Source organism: Pinus tabuliformis, chromosome 7 (assembly GCF_031772625.1).
Source record: "Pinus tabuliformis cultivar Carrire ecotype Pingquan chromosome 7, CPIR1, whole genome shotgun sequence".
Lineage (NCBI taxonomy): Eukaryota > Viridiplantae > Streptophyta > Pinopsida > Pinales > Pinaceae > Pinus > Pinus tabuliformis.
Genome location: NC_142293.1, coordinates 306143416 through 306161426, shown reverse-complemented (window position 1 = coordinate 306161426; position 18011 = coordinate 306143416). Strand labels below are relative to the sequence as shown.

General features: G+C 39.8%; 1 protein-coding gene across 1 annotated transcript in view; it reads right to left on the bottom strand.

Annotated features, from left to right (window-relative positions):
* Positions 1-6499: 6499 nt before the first annotated feature.
* The window catches only part of LOC149247088 (sirohydrochlorin ferrochelatase, chloroplastic-like), a 126663-nt gene continuing 115151 nt past the window's right edge, over positions 6500-18011 (bottom strand). The window contains exon 6 of the mRNA XM_089455822.1: positions 6500-6873. Coding sequence (XP_089311948.1) covers positions 6766-6873 — 108 coding nt within the window. The 3' untranslated portion in view covers positions 6500-6765. The remainder of the gene's footprint in view (positions 6874-18011) is intronic.

Here is an 18011-nt window from a genome sequence, read left to right as displayed (position 1 = left end):
CTATGCAAAGATCCAGTCCAACATCAGCGCAGCAAACACATTTAACTGCACATGCACTTCATCAGAAAGCTCATTCATGACCATGTTCTTGAAGTGCAATATTGTTCAACAGATGATCAAGTTGCAGACATCTTTACAAAGGCTCTCACAGAGGCGAAATTCACTAAACTTCAATTTATGGTTGGAGTTCAGGAAGTTGTCACTAAGGGGGGATAGGCTCTAGTGCCTCCTTCCTTCTCCTATTGTGTCATATTTGTAAATCCTTCAATCCTATCCCAAGTTGTTCTTAAGGGGGGATGTTAGGATATTCGACACATAGGAAATAGTTAAGTACAAGTTAGTCTAGTATAGAGTTAGGTATAGAGTCAGGTAAAGTGTGTTTCTTTACTATGTACATTTAGTAACTTACAATCTGATGGTCACGATATGTAGTGATCCGACGGTTCATTCTCTCCTCGGTATTACCGACACTTGATCTGTGGCTTAACACCTGATTGGTCCATGATCTCTATTTAAAGAGCATGGAAGGTCATTTGTAGGTTAACCATTCATGAGAGAAGCTTATGTAAATTTTCATTCTTTTATTAATAAATTGCCTGAAGTGACCACGTTGGCTCAGGCCGTGGACTGTTTCCCTCTTTGAGGGTTTTAACCACGTCAAAAGCACTGGTGTATTGATCTGCGATCTGTTTGTGAGCGGTGTCCTTTGGTGTTCTGTCTAAGGAACTTACCCTGTAAATTCCTACACCTTGGACATCTAGCCTGGAACTGCCTCTGATCAAGTTGTTCTACCTGGCTCTGCTGAGGAAAATGATTCTTCGGCCTTCTAGAAGACTTTACAGGCCTCTGGAAGTTGAATGCATTTTTCCCATAGTTAAATTGGATTTCCCTCTGAAGTTGACTACACAGTCCTCTACGCTACCTCACTGGAAATAACTCGGCCTCTTGTTGTTGCCTCTCTAGATCTAGAAAACTTCCTCTGGATCATTGTCCATGCTCCTCTCTGTCTCTGCTTCCCTTTTGAAGCTCGAACTCTTCCAGCAACTATTGGCTCTCTAGAAAAATCGAACTCTCCAAGGAAATCAAACTTTCCATGGTTCCCACAAGTGCGTTCTCCATCTACACATCCACTTCTTCTTATAATCCTTTGTTGGATCTTCAACGGTCAAGATTAAAACTTAATCAAGGGCCTAGATTAATTCCTTGTTGATCTATGTCAGTTTCTAGATGATTCACACCTTATCCCAATTAATTATGATTAATTAACCCCTTTTCCTAAGTTTAGACTTAGGAAATAAATAAAAATTGGCTAATAATCTAATTGAGACACTTCTACGTGAAATTTCCAAAAATGATTTTTGGGTTATGGAGAACTCTTGTCTTTTAGCCTCTACACAAAGTTTTGAGACTATAACACCTCTAATGCTACAGAAACTAACATTCCCTCTTAGCAAGGAAGGTGTTCTCTCTAGTGTTGCACACTCTACCATAACACCCTGCCTCTGTACCACCCTCTTTCCCGTTGTTGATGTCTAGCTACTGCACAACAATGATGTTGCATCTGTGTTGCTCCTGACACTGCCATATTGCTGCCAACCCTGCATTTGCACTATAACTCCCTCTCAATTGTTGTTCTTGCAACTGCAACTGAGAAGCATCCTAAATATTGAATCAACTATGTTCAGTATGATGCATTTGTCTTCTAAGACTTGACTGCTACTAGCTACTACACTTTCCATTGAAGAATATGTGTTGTTGCTGACCCTGCACTGTTTTCGACACTACACTGCGCTCCTCAGCACCTGACAGCTATTAGTCTGCAACTCACCCTGGAATCTAACTGCATCAACTGACCTTGATCCATCTCGCTACTGAATTTTGTGGGCCCCCATAGCAAGGTAATGATCCATGAAGAGGACATCTCAATGGACCCTGCCCATGTTTGTGCTGCCCTGGGACTACAGCTCTAGATCGCCCCACCTCTATCCTGGAGGTATCGCTGCAAACATCAAGAAATATTCCTCCAACCTAGAGGGAAACTTATCAATCTCAACGGACGTTGTTGCCTGATCCTGCTTCTTGTGCGTCTCCTTCTTCCTTTGAGGACATTGAGTATTGTAGTGGCCAAACTCGCCACACCTGAAGCACCCTTAGATAGGTCATTTTTTTTCTTCTCCCCCTGCCCCTGACTGGGACCCTTAGATGCTAGAACCGCATTTTCTTCTTCCTTCTTACCCTTCACGCCCTTGCTACTATTGTTGTTGATGGTGCTCTTTACTAGATCCCACCTCAACCCCTCCTGTTGTAGATTAGACCACATCCTGTCCCATTTAGGCAATGTGTTTATGACCAAGATACTTTGGAAAAACACATGTCAGTCATCTGAGACACTATTCACTACCAATAGTACAAGCTCTGTGGGTTGGGGTGCCTCCCCAACGGTTGATAGTTGATCTCAGACTTTTTGAATCCTGGTGAGGTAGCCATTTATGCTCTCGTCCTTTTGCATCCTTATGCTTCTTAGCTTCTCCTAGAGAAACATCTTCCGCTACTCAAAAGAACTTTGAAATAGCTCAAAGAGAGCATCCCACATCTCCTTGGTCGTACCTTTGTCTGCCACACGTGAGACTAGATGATCTCAGACTCCATCCAAAATCATCCACTTCGCCTTTGCCATCTCCTTCCTATACTCCTTGAGCTAATCAGCATCTTGGGGTACTGCTACCACATTCTCCACATAGGCTTTCAGACCATATTCATCTAGAAGGACATCCTAGCCTTCCAGATGACATAGTTGGAGGCTCCCTCCAACCTATCCTGATCTCTAAGCCCTGTTGTGGCCATCTCTAAATCTGGTCGAAAATCTCCCTCTTTCCCTCTGCTCGGTTGTTGGATCTGCTACACGCACTCCCTCTTGGAGTAAGGAAATCTTCTCACAGCTACTGCCAATCTACAACTGAAAAATTAAATCTTTAAAACTGAGATCTCCTTAGAGAAATTTTCCCTCTATGTGTGTTATTTCTTCCACCCAGCGCTAATTCTACTTTTGCAAACTGTTGCAAAACCCTCTGCGCACAACCAAAGAATCTGCTCAGCAGCTAAAAAATCAAACCCTTGCCCAATAATTCAAATTGCCTGGCTAGGTAATGCGCAGCACTAGAAAATTTCCCGACTGATCAAAATACCTTTGATACCATTTGAAAATTTCACTACTAAAAGCCTATTGCAGCAATTGGAAATAATTCTTCTAATTGTTAATTAATTAACAATTTATTTGCTATGACAAATATCGAATAAATCACACTGCAACCTTCACAAATAAAACTGTGGAAAATAATAGCGCTAGAAACTGAGAAATATGCTAGCACACACATATCAAATTAATACATTTATTTTTGGACAAACTTCCCCTGAAAAACCCAGTGCGAGAAAACCAGTGCAGCAGCTGAGGTTTTTTATTACTAAGCATCAATGAAATTCTAAGTACAATCTATGGATGCCCAACTGGCAATCCAAATAGCAAGAAAATCTAGCCAAAATTACTAAAGGAATTTCCTTTCCTCCACAAGCAACCCCGGCAAAACTTCGCTTCAGAAACTCGTCCTCCTGGATCCCTCGCACTGGCTTTTGCGCAGTGCTTGCACAGACCCTTGGATGTCTAGCCCGAAACTGCCTCTGATCAAGTTATTTTGCTTGTCCCTACTACGAAAAATGATTCTTCGACCTTCTGGAAGACTTTCCAGGCCTCTAGAAGCTGAATTGATTTTTCCCACAGCTAAATCGAATTTCCCTCTAAAGTTGACTACACAATCCTCTGCATTGGCTTACTAAGAATAACTCGGCCTCTTGTTTTTGTCTCTCCGGATCTAGAAAACTTCCTCTAGATCACTATCCCTGCCCCTCTTTGTCTCTGCTTCCCTTCTGAAGCTCGAACTCTTCCGACAATTGCTGGCTCTCTGGAAAAATCAAACTCTCCAAAGAAATCGAACTCTTTGTGGTTCTCACAAGTGTGTTCTCCATCTACCCATCAACTTCTTATAATCCTCTGTTGGACCTCCAACGGCCAAGATTAAAACTTAATCAAGGGCCCAAATTAATTCCCTGTCGATCCGTGTGAGTTTCTAGATGATTCACACCTTATCTCAATTAATTCTGATTAATTGACCCTTTTTCCTAAGTTTAGACTTAGGAAATAATTAAAAATAGGCTAATAATCTAGGAGGAATTTCCAGAAATGATTTATGGGTTATGGAGAACTCCTGTGTTTTAGCCTCTCCACAAAGTTTTGAGACTAGAACACCTCTGATGCTATAGAAACTAACAAATCTCCAATGTCCTTGCCGTCCTTGAAAATCTAAAACCTAGGTTTGTTGTACTAGTGTTGATCTATGCTAGGTATGTCTCTGTTTTGCCACATCATCTAGGAAATTACCACATCATCGCCCCATTTCCCACGTCATACTCCCCCTTTGCTGGTTCTCAACATCCTTGAAGATCATTGACTTCTGACACCTGGGTATTTTCTGATTCTCTGATTTGACCACTTTTGACATAATGCATGAAAGATTTTGCCCAATGCTCTGCTTGAAAAACCCCTAGAAACATTTCTTATACTGTTGACCAAGTTTGACCAAGGAGTAACTAGCCACAAAATGCTCAGATTAAGAAAATTCCACATGGCATGGAGTCCTCCCATCATGCTCTTCAATCTAAGACTACGTTGAATTTGTAACCACCTGGACTATTTTGCATTAGGAACCACAAACTGCATTGGGAAATGTGAATGTTGTTAGATGAGACCGTTATGTTGTGAGAGAAATCATGAGGGAGATTGCACCAAGGCCAAGGTCACCTACAATCTCTATGAGACTCGAACCATGTGGTATGACATAGATGCACCTTAATGCAAGTTCAATTGGCCCATACATTGGTGATCACCCGTACAAAATGCAAGGTCCCATAAAACCATGAGTCCTCGAGAGAATTCCACTAAAATCCATCCGATCCGATTAGGGGCAAGAGTGCTTAGGTGGAATTTTCAAGGGACGGAGCATGGTCTGACCAAAACAATTGAATACAAACTTGGACTAACAAGACACAGATCTAGGATGCCTAATATAGGGCCTCCCATGGTTTTTTACATAGCTTTTGACTTGCGACCTTGGGCTCACAATGGTGATGAAAGCTGCACTAAAAATATGTATGTACCCCTGTTGACAAGAGGGGTAACAATGTGATTTGCAAGTAAATGATGACCAACTCACTAAGGAACTTCTCTCCATAAAACTTGATTCAGCTTTTCCATTTGAGGGATTCTCTCCAGTTATGGATACAACTACTACTAGCTCATTCCATTTGACTTCGGCCTCTTAAAGTCTCGCAAAGGCAAGGAATCTCTTCAATGAATCATTACAATACATTTTATCTCATTTTATCTCATTTCATTACATGTTGGACACTTGGAGCCTCACCAAGGTTGGGAATCTTTCTAATGAATCTTGATCTCTTCAATCCGTTTAGTTCAAAGAGTCGTACCATAGCAAAATATCAAACTTCTGAAGACATCTCACCCAACCTTTTATTTATGAATCTAAATTCCCAGGTATCTTTGTTATCAAACATGTGCACAACAAAATCAATCTCCCATAAAATCTCTCCAAGAACAAGAGAGCGGTAGAAGATGAGAAATGCCTACTCAAAATTAACCATCACATATCAATGCATACTTCTATACTGCGTATAAAAAGATATCCTGCAGTGTTAATGTCTGTACATATATATAGATATTGATATTGGGGGATTATTTTTTCTCATTACGCTTGTACATATATACAGATATTGATATTGGGGGATTATTTTTTCTCATTATGCTGATGTTGATGGCAACATATCTTGTGGAAATTAGTCCAGCAAACTACATAAATAGACATAATCCAGAAGGATTAATAGAGGGAACTACATAGATTCATTTCTTCATAGATAACTGTAGATTCCATCCTCGCAGAAAACTGCCTAATCTTGTCAGGCAAAACCTCAAGGAAATCTTGATTGTGTTTAACTTGTTATTAAAATGCATATTTAGATTCTAGAATGTACCCACCCATCATTGCTCTGTAATCTATGGTAAAGGTTTCCCTGAGCTTGTCATAAAGGCAGCCACTAGAGAGCAACATGACAACTTACTTTTGGGTGTTCATTTAGGATATTTATGACTTTGTTGAAGTTATCTTCATGGGAAGACATTTTTCAATGCTTAAAAGGAAATTTACAACAATGACACTACCAATCTTAATTTTATCTTAGATTCTTAGTCGCTGAAGTTATAGAATGTTTCAGTATACTATGTTTACTAATTTCCACTCTAGATGACTCTGTCCATACCAAAATGGGCACAGCATATATTTGCATCAGATGAACAGTATTGGAATTACTACCATATGTTCATACTAATTCATTCATTACCCATCAAGGACCACCAATTATCTACGTACAAACTACATAAACTGACTAATAACTTGGTAGCTTTATCAAACATGTACATATATGTCTGCAATTGATACAATAAATTTGCTAAATCGTTGATGTTGGGTGAGGTTTCCAAATCTTTCCTTCCAATCCAACATAAGTCATTACACTATAAGGAGCATGTTCATTATTGAAACATGTGGAAGAATTAACAACTATTTCAAAAAGTACCTAAGAGAGATAGAATTTCAGAACTACGACTGAAACAAATAGTTGAAAATAACTTTTATTGCCTATCTCCTATGCTGCACGCTGCTGGCATTGTCCAGTCCCTGAACACATTTCGCACTCAGCCGAATCCCCAGCAACATGACTTAAACAATATTTGATTCTGTCTTCAATCACATTCTGCTAAGACAAAAATGAGAAGAAACCAATGAATTGAATAAGTATGCAAGACCACTGAGAACAAGTAATCAGACATCTTTCATTTTTGAAAGACATCTCATATGGCAGAAAGTATAGAGTTTTGAATCACATTATCTTCTAATGTACTAAATTTCACAAAGATAGGGAACTTTTGCATCACTGGAGGCTAAAGAACTCTCACTTTCATAGAGTAACAAGTATTCAAGTCTCATGTGGGAGACATAATTAAGAGGAGCATGGTGTGTGAGTTAACAGTTGAGGGTGATTATGTTGGGGAAGGCAGTAGGAGAGGAGGGAATGAGAACCTAATAAATAAGTACATAAATAAATAAAAGGTTTAATTTTAAGCAATGACAATGAAAACTTCATAGAGGAGTACATGAAGCAGAATTGGTTTTAAATACGAAAGTCAAAAAGAAACTAAAAGAAATAGCCAATTAAACATGCTATATTTAGAAACACAAACTCCAAGATTATGTTGAAAAGAGAATAATCATGGACAATTAATTTTGTAGAAATGAAATGTTTCTTGCAATTTCCTCTTTGAAGAAGTATGTTGACTTGATCTAGAATTATTCTGATTTGTTAGAATACCAGGCTCACATGTGTAATAAAGTCACATTAATGACTTGGGCTATAAAAGCAAAGGTTTCAGTTGTTATTAGTTTTTAGGGTTTTGTACCAATAAGACCTCTGGAACCCTTTAAAGAGGTGAATCTAATTGTATTTAATGCACCGGCTATTCATAATATCAAAAAGTGTTATTGTGTAATCTCTCTAATGTGCTCAGCGATGTAAACTTATCTATGGTTTCTAGCTTTTGTAACATGGTATTAAAGCCATATCGTTATCAACCTCCTCAGAGAATCAAGCTGCCAGCAATATGAGATGGTGATCAAAGAAGATAAAAAGCCATTGAATTGAAAAAAAGAAGTGACCATAGCAATTGTTGCTTCTGAGTCAACTGGGAGAAGCAGCTATCATTTTTTAGGTTAGCAACAAAGGGAAAGGATACATCACCAATCTTTCACTAGCTACCATCTCATTGTTGTCAAAGGAGCCAAGCGGATGTGTAAGGAGTAGCTGTCAATCCTTTCAGTTGTCATTCTTAACATCCCCTTGTGAAGAACGTGAAGGAGCCACCATGTATAAAAAGGTGCTGCCAATACAAATGTTCAGACGTTCTAGCTGTAACCACCATACTTCTCAGATTCAGGCCTGTTCTTCCACTTCTTTCCATCAGATACATACCTGAGCTCTTTTAGATGATTCTCCCATGGCATATCAGCGCTTGTGCTCTACACTTCAGATCATACTTGTGCTCACAAACGGTACTTTATGATGATCTTTCTTTCACTTGATATGATTTCATGTGTGGGTTCCTTGCTTAGAAATGGTGTGATGGTTCCTAACTTGTCATGAAAGTAATAAACATTGGATTTGAACTAATAACACTTTTTGACTAAGTAATATTTTTTTTTTTTCCACATGTACCATGGGGGGGCATATTATCCCTTAGATAAGAGCGTCTTGACTTAGACTAAATTGTATTATTGGTGATTAAGGTGAACAGCCTTCTCCATAGCCTAAACACACCTAACATTTTCCATGATTTCCCTTGTATTACCATTCTGATTATAAAAAATATACTATCATTCTAATATCCCCTACTTAAAAAAAACTTGCAATTTTTTTTTATCTTGCATACATTTCGTCAAACACTTTGCATGAAAACCCCTTCTATGCTAAACAACTAACCCAGCCAAAATATCATAGCAACCAATTTTATCCAAAATAGTAGATCTGTTTATTAATACCATGGTTAAATACCACAAACAAAAGTACCATGGTAGCTGTAAAACCCTTCTAGCACAATAGCAATACAGCGAATATTTCACAAACAAATTTTATGGCCACAAACTGAGCCAAATGATTTCTAGGAACCTAACACGATTTGACTGGAAAAATAGATGGAGATGACAACACTGAAATGTCCCTTACAAATTGTTGTACATGACTTTGCCGGAACAAAATTATTGAGTTGAATCTCCTTTTGGCCAAAAAGATGAATCTCCTTCTTTGGCAACGAAGTCCTGTGAAGAATCTGAGTGATTCCTCCTTCTGATCAGCTAGGGTGGATTTGTTTCACCACCAAAACTGATTCTCATGAGGTTTTAACCTCACTTCCTCCCCCACCCACACACACAAGCTACAAGAGCTCTCAAAATTGACTTGAGAATATAATGAGGCATGCCCAAAGAGTGAGCTCCAATCTCTCTTTTATGATTAGAATACCAATGGGTATATACCATGGCTCATCAAAATACCATGGGCCTCTCTTTTATAGCCTTTTTTTCCACTCAATTAAATAATATAAAGTGAGTTTATAAATTTTTCCTTGCTTTTTCTCCCATAGTCACTTAATAACATCTTTTTTATTTCATTATTCAATGTCACTTTTACATGTTGCCTTTCACCCAAATGACATTTAAACAATTAAATTAATTGATCCCCTTTTACTAACTATAGCCTGCAGGTATCAAATAGGCTACTGAGTCATTCTCCAAAACTGATCATTTGGAAATGGACATTACAATCCCTGCTTACGTGTGACTTACAAATGTCATCCAGCAAGGTCTCATGAAGACATTAAAGAAAAATCAAAGCAAGCCTAAGTCAAATATAGAGGTATAAACCATAAAAGCAAAAGTGAAAAAGAAAAAATGAAGATAGTTCTATACCACTTCATTGAAAAAGGTCCACTCCCTAAAGTCCTATGTGAAAAAACATTTCTAAGAAAAAGGGACTAAGTAAATCAAAGCAACATCTAAAGGGGGTAAGAGATAAGGTGCCGAAGTTGTAATTCTAAGAAAAAACTCCCTCTCAAAAGGTTTGCGAGAACAAATTCAAGATTCTTGGCTTTAAAAAGCCAATCGGACAAATTTAGAGACTTTAGACTGTTGATTTGGGGTAGCATCGGATGTGCTCTAAGCCTCAAATTTTGCAGGGAGGCTTGGGCACATGCATTCCAAAGAACCCAGAAACCGTTTTGGAAATTCCACCCAGAGACGATTATATTAAAATAATTAATATTTTTAATGGGGTTCCTAAGTCTAAACATAGGAAAATTAAAATATTAATGGGTATTAATCTAATTGTGGGTGAATCTTCTAGATAAAAAAGGAGATCAAGTCAAAATGATCTGAGCCTTTGATTAGGAGTTAATCTAGGCCCTTGGTTGTCCAACAGGAAGATATAAGAAGGGGCTTGAGGGTCATTTGAAAAACACACCAAGAGAGATCAAGAAATCAATTTTCTGAAGTGAGAAGTTCTCAGGAGGAAAATTCGATTGAGGAGATTTCTTGCAGCAGAGGGGTAGGGATAGCTTTTGGAGAGAGAGAGTGATTTTCTCAGTCGGAGAATCATCGGCAGAAAGAGGCAGAGAGTAATTCAGCAGTGGCAGCACCGAGCCAGAGGGGCTGACGCAGAGCCATGCAGAGGCAGTGCGGAAGCTAGTGAGGAGTCTAAAATTTGCAGAGGGAATTCGAGTTTCAAAAGTCGAGAGCCGAAGTGTGAGACCGGGAGGCAGACATCGAATCTCCTGGGCAGCGAATCGACCAGCCAGAGGAGTGACGCAGTCCCCAGAGAGCTTGACGCTGGGTTGACGCAGACACTACGCAGAGGCAGCCAGAAAAGCCGAGGGCAATCAGTCTAGGGTTGGATCAACCAGGATTTCCAGTGATAGTGTGAGGTAACCTCACAATTCTTTCTGCCAGTATTTCTCTCTGTAACTGAATAACCCTGTGAGGTATTTAGAGGTGTATTCAGAATTTGCTATTGCTTAATAATAATAAACCCTTAGAGCTGTTGCACCGGTTTTCCCGAATTGGGTTTTTACGGGGACTTTTGTCCAAAAATAACAGTGTCCTATGTGTTTGTATTTCCTTGCTCAGTTTCTATGTTTCATAATCATATTTAATTTGGTGTAGGTTGCTTCATTAATTTACTTCAATATTTCAAGAAGAAATCTGAAATAAGTTTGTAATGTAATTTACAATCCAGGTGAAGTAGATTCAATTGGTTGCAGTAGGATTCTGAAGATTGTTAGATCTAGGAATTTTCACATAGATGTCATTTATATGACTTTGAGTGTCTTTACATAAGGTTCCCCTTTTCCATTCCATAAGATATTCATCACCTTTTACTTATTTCTAACCAAGTATCTAGGAAAAACTTTGTCCTGGAAAATGACTCATGTAAAGAGGGTAAGGTTGTACCCCTATGGTGAACTTATGCAAATGTATAGAATTAACTTATATTATGAGATTGTTACAAGGAATTATCAATGTGATGTACCTAATGACTTGTTTTGAAGCTTGACTCATCATTATAAGTGGGGTGACACATTGGAACCCATGCACCATTTCTTGGAACCTATGCATTGTGTCTTGACATCCATATACCTGCATTTAGTCATATCAACACGCATTATGATCCATGTCAATGCATTGGGATCCATGGCAACACATTGGTGATGACAAGGAGCCACATGTGTCCACATCAACATCTTGTACACTTGGTATCACATGAAGTACACATGAGCATGTTATGATGGCTACTACTTCATTTCCTAGCACACATGATAAGCAACCTTGAGCTTTTTTCCCAACACTTGGGAGTTATTTTCATGTATTTTTGAGATGATTTTCTACACCAACATGTGTGAACACTCTTGGGCACACTTTCTCTCTCATTCATCCACATGTGTGTTTCTAGACCCTTCTAGAAGGGGAGAATTTGTTGTAATTATCCTTATCCACATGTGTGAAGCTTCCACAAGCTTCTAGAAGGGGTGCACTGCATTATCCATTCATTTCACACTTGAGGATGCACATGCATCTTCCTTTGTTTAAACGGGGTTCTCTTGATTTCTTGGAGTGGTATTGACCTCACACATGTTAGTTCGATGACTATTTACTCATTGTGAGGAGGGTGCCCCACCTTGAGGAGTTGGTTATATTTTCTAGTGGTCTTGAGCTCAAGGATTTTACCCGGCACATGGTATGAGCATGTCATTTCATTTTTGCTCATCATATTGGAGTCCTATCTTCCTATATAAGGAGGGCACCTCCTTCATTTGCACTTGTTGGAAATAAAGTGGAGAACATTCTTGCCTATTGTGTGTGTGATTCTAGTTCTTAAGCAATGATTTAGGATTTTTCTAAGAGAGAGTAGAGATGTGAACTTCAATGAGGAAAATGGCTATCACCAAGACGTAACAAGCAAGTAATGTATAAATTTGTTTTCTTTGTTCTTTTTGTTGATTTTTGGTAGCATTGGATGTGCTCTAAGCCTCAAAATTTGCAAGGAGGCTAGGACACATGTATTCCAGAATACCTAAGAAACCAGATTCACTCCCCAGGGCCAACGTGTCGCGAATCCGTCGAATCGGACATGATTCGTGTCGATTCGTGTCTGAAAATCAGGACACATCGTGTCGGACTGGGACACGATCAAATCCGGATCATGTCTCGATCAGGACACGAATCCGAAAAAAGTGACTTGCATGGCAGTAAAAGGCGAGTTTGTTGCTCTTTTTTTTCACTTTCACTTGTTTATTTCGCTGTGGATTTGTTGTGGGTCTTTTGGAGCAAGGAGCAAAGGGTGTGGGAGCGTTTTCAAGGAGATTCAAGCAACAGCTAAGTGCATTTTCTCTCTATTTTTTTGCATTATTACAGCAATTTGCATATGCATTTCTTTTACAAATTTGTGCATTTTTTATTTATTTTTTTATAGCATTCATGGCTCAATCAAGGGCAGCAGGGAAGGGGCAAAGGAAGGGGAAGAATGTCCCCATTGGAGATGCCCTGCTCTCCCAATTTCATCAGAGTCTGCTGCAAGTAATGTTGAGGGAAGACTTCCTCCTCAATGTAAATATCCCTTGTGGAAATATGTCACAAGAGAGCAAGGGCCACCCAGCAAGGTGAAGGGAGGAGGCAATGTGAGTTGGAAATGCAGCTATTGCCACAATACTTTCACGAGCACATATTTCCGTGTGAAAGGTCATTTGTTGGCTTTACCAGGTTGTGGAATTGGAGCTTGTACAAAGGTGCCTTTATCAAAGAGGAAAGAAATGGAAAGAGAGTCCAATGTTGGTATGGAAAATGTGGCTGCAAAATCAAAAAAAGCCAAGAATGATGACCCCCTTCCATTCTTGAGGAAAGGCAGCAACAAATTCCCATTTGAGAGTTCTAGTGGGGGACAAGCAACAAAAAGAAAGGCAATTTCACTTGGTCCAATGGACAAGATTTTTCAAAAGGAGAAACAGGAAGAGCTTGATCTCACCATTGCCTTTTTTTTCTATCAAAACTTCATATCCTTTAATGTTGCACACTCACCTCTATTTATTGAGATGTGTCGAGCTCTAACTCAAGGGGCTCCATCAGGGTATGTGCCTCCTGGGTCAGAGAAACTTAGAACCACATTGTTGACGAAGGCAAAAAAAGAGGTGGAAAAAATGCTTGAGCCTATTAAAGCATCATGGCCAACATCTGGAGTTAGCATTGTTTCTGATGGATGGATAGATCTAGCACAGCACCCACTCATCAACTTCATGGTGTCTTCCTTGAATGGTCCAGTTTTTTTGAAGGTTGTGGATGCACTTGGACAATACAAGGATGCACAATATATGGGTGAGTTGTTTATTAACGTTATTGAAGATGTCGGTGTTGATTCTTGTGCGCAAATCATTACAAATAATGCACCTGTTTGCAAGGCTGCTGGCATGATTGTGGAAGCTAAATATCCACAAGTATTTGGAAACCTTGCATTGTCCATTCATTGAACTTAGCACTGAAATCTATTGCTTCTAATGTGCTTTGGATTGGTAACATTATTGAGGATGCACGACATATCCGTAACTTTGTACAAAATCATACAAATGCCCTCACTATCGACAAGGAGTATAACAATCCATCATTGTTGAAGATTGTGGATACACAGTTTGCCTCTTCATTCATCATGTTGAAGATGTTGAGGGAGGTCAAGACCGCTCTTGGGGCCATGGTTATTTCAGAGTTTTGGTCTTTTTGGAGAAAGACAGATCAAGTAGCCTCTAAAAGAGTGAAGGACACAGTGTTAGATGATGCTTGGTGGGAGAGGGTAGATCTACTTATTCAGATCATGGACCCTATCATTTCTTTGCTTTGATTTGCAGATACAGACCAACCCATCCTAGGAGAGGTTTATGAGGGATGGGATTCCATGATTGAGTCTGTGAGGAGCATTATTTTACAAAGTGAGTGCCCCAAGTATGAGACATCACTAGAGGCCTTCTTCACCACTATACAGGATATTCTTGTCAGCAGATGGGACAAGAATTGCACACATTTACATTGTTTGGCTCACTCATTGAACCCAAAATACTACAGCCAATGGATACGTGGATTCAAGTGGCTCAAATCATTTGGACTCGATCTCTGTCTTCTTCTAGAAGTTTCACCCTCAATTTGATTAATAACCTTTAATTATTTTAATTTCCTAAGTTTAGACTTAGGCACCCATTAAAAATAATTAATTATTTTAATAAAATTGTCTCCGGAGTGAGAGATCATGTAGTGTGTCACATTGTCGACAAGGATATTGCCCGATAGATGTGGGAAGCATTAGCTACACTATATGAAAGATCTTCCGAGCAATGGAAGATGTACTTGGAGCAGAAGATGAGATCCACGCAGATGTAGAAGGGGGAACACATTGATCTATTCCTGACAAGGCTTCAGGAAATCCGAGACTCGTTGGTAGCTGTGAGGTCAACACCTCAGCCTACCAAGATGGTGAGGCTGGCTCTGAATTCAGTCTCAGAAGAATGGCAAGTGTTTGTCCAGAGTATCCTAGGCAGAGAGAGATTGTTGGATTGGGAAGGAATGTGGGCCACTCTTTAGCAGGAAGAGGTGAGGAGAGACTTAGTCAAGTGCAAACTTGATAGCAGCAGCAGTAGTGGGACGAAGCCCAAGGAGGAGGAAGAAAAGGCAACCCTTGCATCCAAGGGGCAGCAGGAGCAGCGAAGGCGGAAGAAGGACGTCTCGAAGATCAAGTGCTTCTGGTGTGGTGAATTTGGTCACTATGCTACACAATGTCCTCTCAAGAAGAAGGACAAAGACAAGAAGCATGATTTGAAGGTTGCATCTGCAAAGATCTAGAAGGAGGAGTTTGCCATGGTTGCCCAGATACCTCCAAGGGAGAGGTGGGGTGATCTAGTATTGTAGTTCGAAAGAACTGCAGATGGGCAAGATCCTTGAGGAGTCCACCTCTCGGATCAATACCTTGCTACGGGAGCCCAAATTAGAAGTAGCGGGATGGACCAGTGTCAGTTGGTGCAAAGGAGTGTTGGAGTGACAGTTGCATTGGCTATGAGCACCAGACACTGAGCAACGCAGAGCAGAGTTGGCAGCAGTGCAGTTGGCACAATGCAGAGTCAGCAGCAGTGCAAAGGCTTCCGAGGATCAGCGCCGAGGCTAGCAACAGTCAGTACTCCAACAATCGATGCATCATGTTGAACACTTGTTCAGTAATTTTGGATGCTTTTCCGTTGTTGATGCAGTAGCAATAGCAGCAATAGCTGGAGAAGGCTGCAATGCAAATGCAGTGTTGGCAGTGGCAGTGCCAGCAGCAACACAGATGCAGAACTTATGAGGGTTAAAGTATAGATGCAATGTTGGTAGTGGCAGGGTCAGTAGCAGTACAGATGCAGCATTTGCGCAACAGTTGATGGGCAGTGATGTCAGACATCAGCAACGCAGAGGAAGATGTTATAGAGTCAGGGTGATGCTTCAGCAAGTTGCATTACTAGAGCACACTCCTCGTTAAGAGGGAGTGTTGATTTCTGGTAGCATTGGATGTGCTCTAAGCCTCATAATTTGCAAGGAGGCTAGGACACATGTATTCTGTTTTGGGAAATTCCACCCGGAGATAGTTTTATTAAAATAATTAATTATTTTTAATGGGTGCCTAAGTCGAAACTTAGGAAATTAAAATAATAAAGGGTATTAATCAAACTGAGGGTGAAACTTCTAGAAGAAAATGGAGATCGAGTCCAAATGATCTGAGCCCTTGATTAGAATCTATGTTGCAGGAAACGCCTAAAAAGGTGGCGTACCAATATCGGGGACGGCCCGAAATGGCTTTGAAATGCGGCTGAAACGCTGTACAATACGACCGACGGCATTTCGGCCCTGTTTCAGCTGCTACAGGCCGCGTTTCGAGCAGCAAAAAGGTGAAATTAATTATTTTTTTTACTTTTTTCGGCCAGCTCAAGGGGTGAAGAAGGGCGTGGGCCCCTTCTAACACCCAAATGTCCAGATTTAGAGCTCTCTTTCTGATCTAGATATTTGTGCCATTGGTGGTGCAAATGCAACTGGAAGTACTAGTAGAGTTGCCTATTCTATTGAACAAGCATCTTGTTCTATCTTTGTTGATGAGGATGAGGAGGTTATTAGTAATGATATGTTAATGTAGCCATAATTGTCTTTAGCTCATGTTTTAGTTCAGTTTTATCACATATAGCCTCACATATAAATGTTGATTTTGGAGCCTTGGATGTAAAGTCTCATCTATAAAGGCTAATTTTGGATATTTGCATCATGTAATCATCTGTTGGAGTTACTATAAATTTGGATTTCATTCTAAAATGTCGTTTATGTCTCATTCTTTATTTTCTTGGAAAATAATGTGTTATTTAATATTTGACTATATATATATATATATATATGACGTTTTGGTCGCATTTCCATTTTCCGGGGGTCACGTTCCGGGCCGTCCCCGTTTCAGAAACTTCTAGACGTTTCGGTGTTTCATGCAACTTAGATTAGAATCTAATCTGGGTTGCTGATTACTCAACTAGAGGATTATAAGAACTTCAATGGGCATTTGGAAAATACATCAGAGAGATCAAGAGATCGAATTTCTCAGAGAGGGAAGCACAGCAGTTGCTAGAGAAGAGATCGAAGTGATTTCTTGCAGTGAGGGGCAGGGATAGTTTCTGGAGGAAGATTTCCTGATCTGGGAATACATCGCAGAGGAGGCAGAGAGAGATCTAGAAGAGGTAGCGCAGAGGCCACACTGGGCAGCGTAGGGCCACACTGAGGCAACGCAGAGCCTGAGAGGAGATCTAAATTTGCTAGAGAAGTCGAGTTTCAGAGCCAGAAGCCGAGGTGTGAGACCAGGAGGGCAGAAAGTTGAAGTTCCATAGGCAAATCGATCAGCTAAAGGAGAGATGCAGTTCCCAAAAGTTGTGACGCAAAGCAACGCAGTGATTGCACAGAAACTGCGCAGAGGCAACCAGGGGCTAGTCATTCAATGGCTGGATCAATACTAGATCGCCAGTGATAGTGTGAGGTATATCTCACTCATCTCTCTGTTAGTCAGATTCTTTGTATTGGATAGCCAGTAAGGCATCCAAAGATTGTATTCAGAAAACTACTGCTTAATAATACAAACCCTCAGCTACTGCACTGGTTTTCCCGCATTGGGTTTTTCCGGGGACATTTGTCCAAAAATAACAGTGTCATGTGTTGTGTATTTCTTTCTTGCTCAGTTTCTTGTTTCCACATTTAATTTAATTGGTGAAGGTTGCAGTGTATTAGTTTCGGTATTTGTTGTAGGATGCAGTAAATAATTTGTTCAGTAATTTAACAAATAGAAGATACTTAATCAGTTGCTGTAGTAGAAATTTGGGTCTTCCAAATTTTCACAATTTTTTTGGTAGATGTAAATTAGATTCATCTAGTATTAGAGATAAATATCATATGATTTGATATATCTACTAGAGATCTAGTTTAATTTCCTTGTGATTCCTGTGTTTGTTTCTCTAAAGATTAACCTCCCTTTAAAGTGTTGTAAGTTCTATTGTCCTAACTTGATGCTCCTCTATTAATCCTTGATATTGTAGGACTTCAACAACTTGGGTAAAGAAGACATTGCCAAGGGTTTCAAGACCCCATAGTCCAAAGGTAAGGGCCATATTCCTCTTTGTTCTTCAACCATCTCTAAAAAAAACTTTTTCAGATTTTTTAAGAGCTCTAGGGTTTCATTCAAGTTTATAATCAGCACTAGATCAC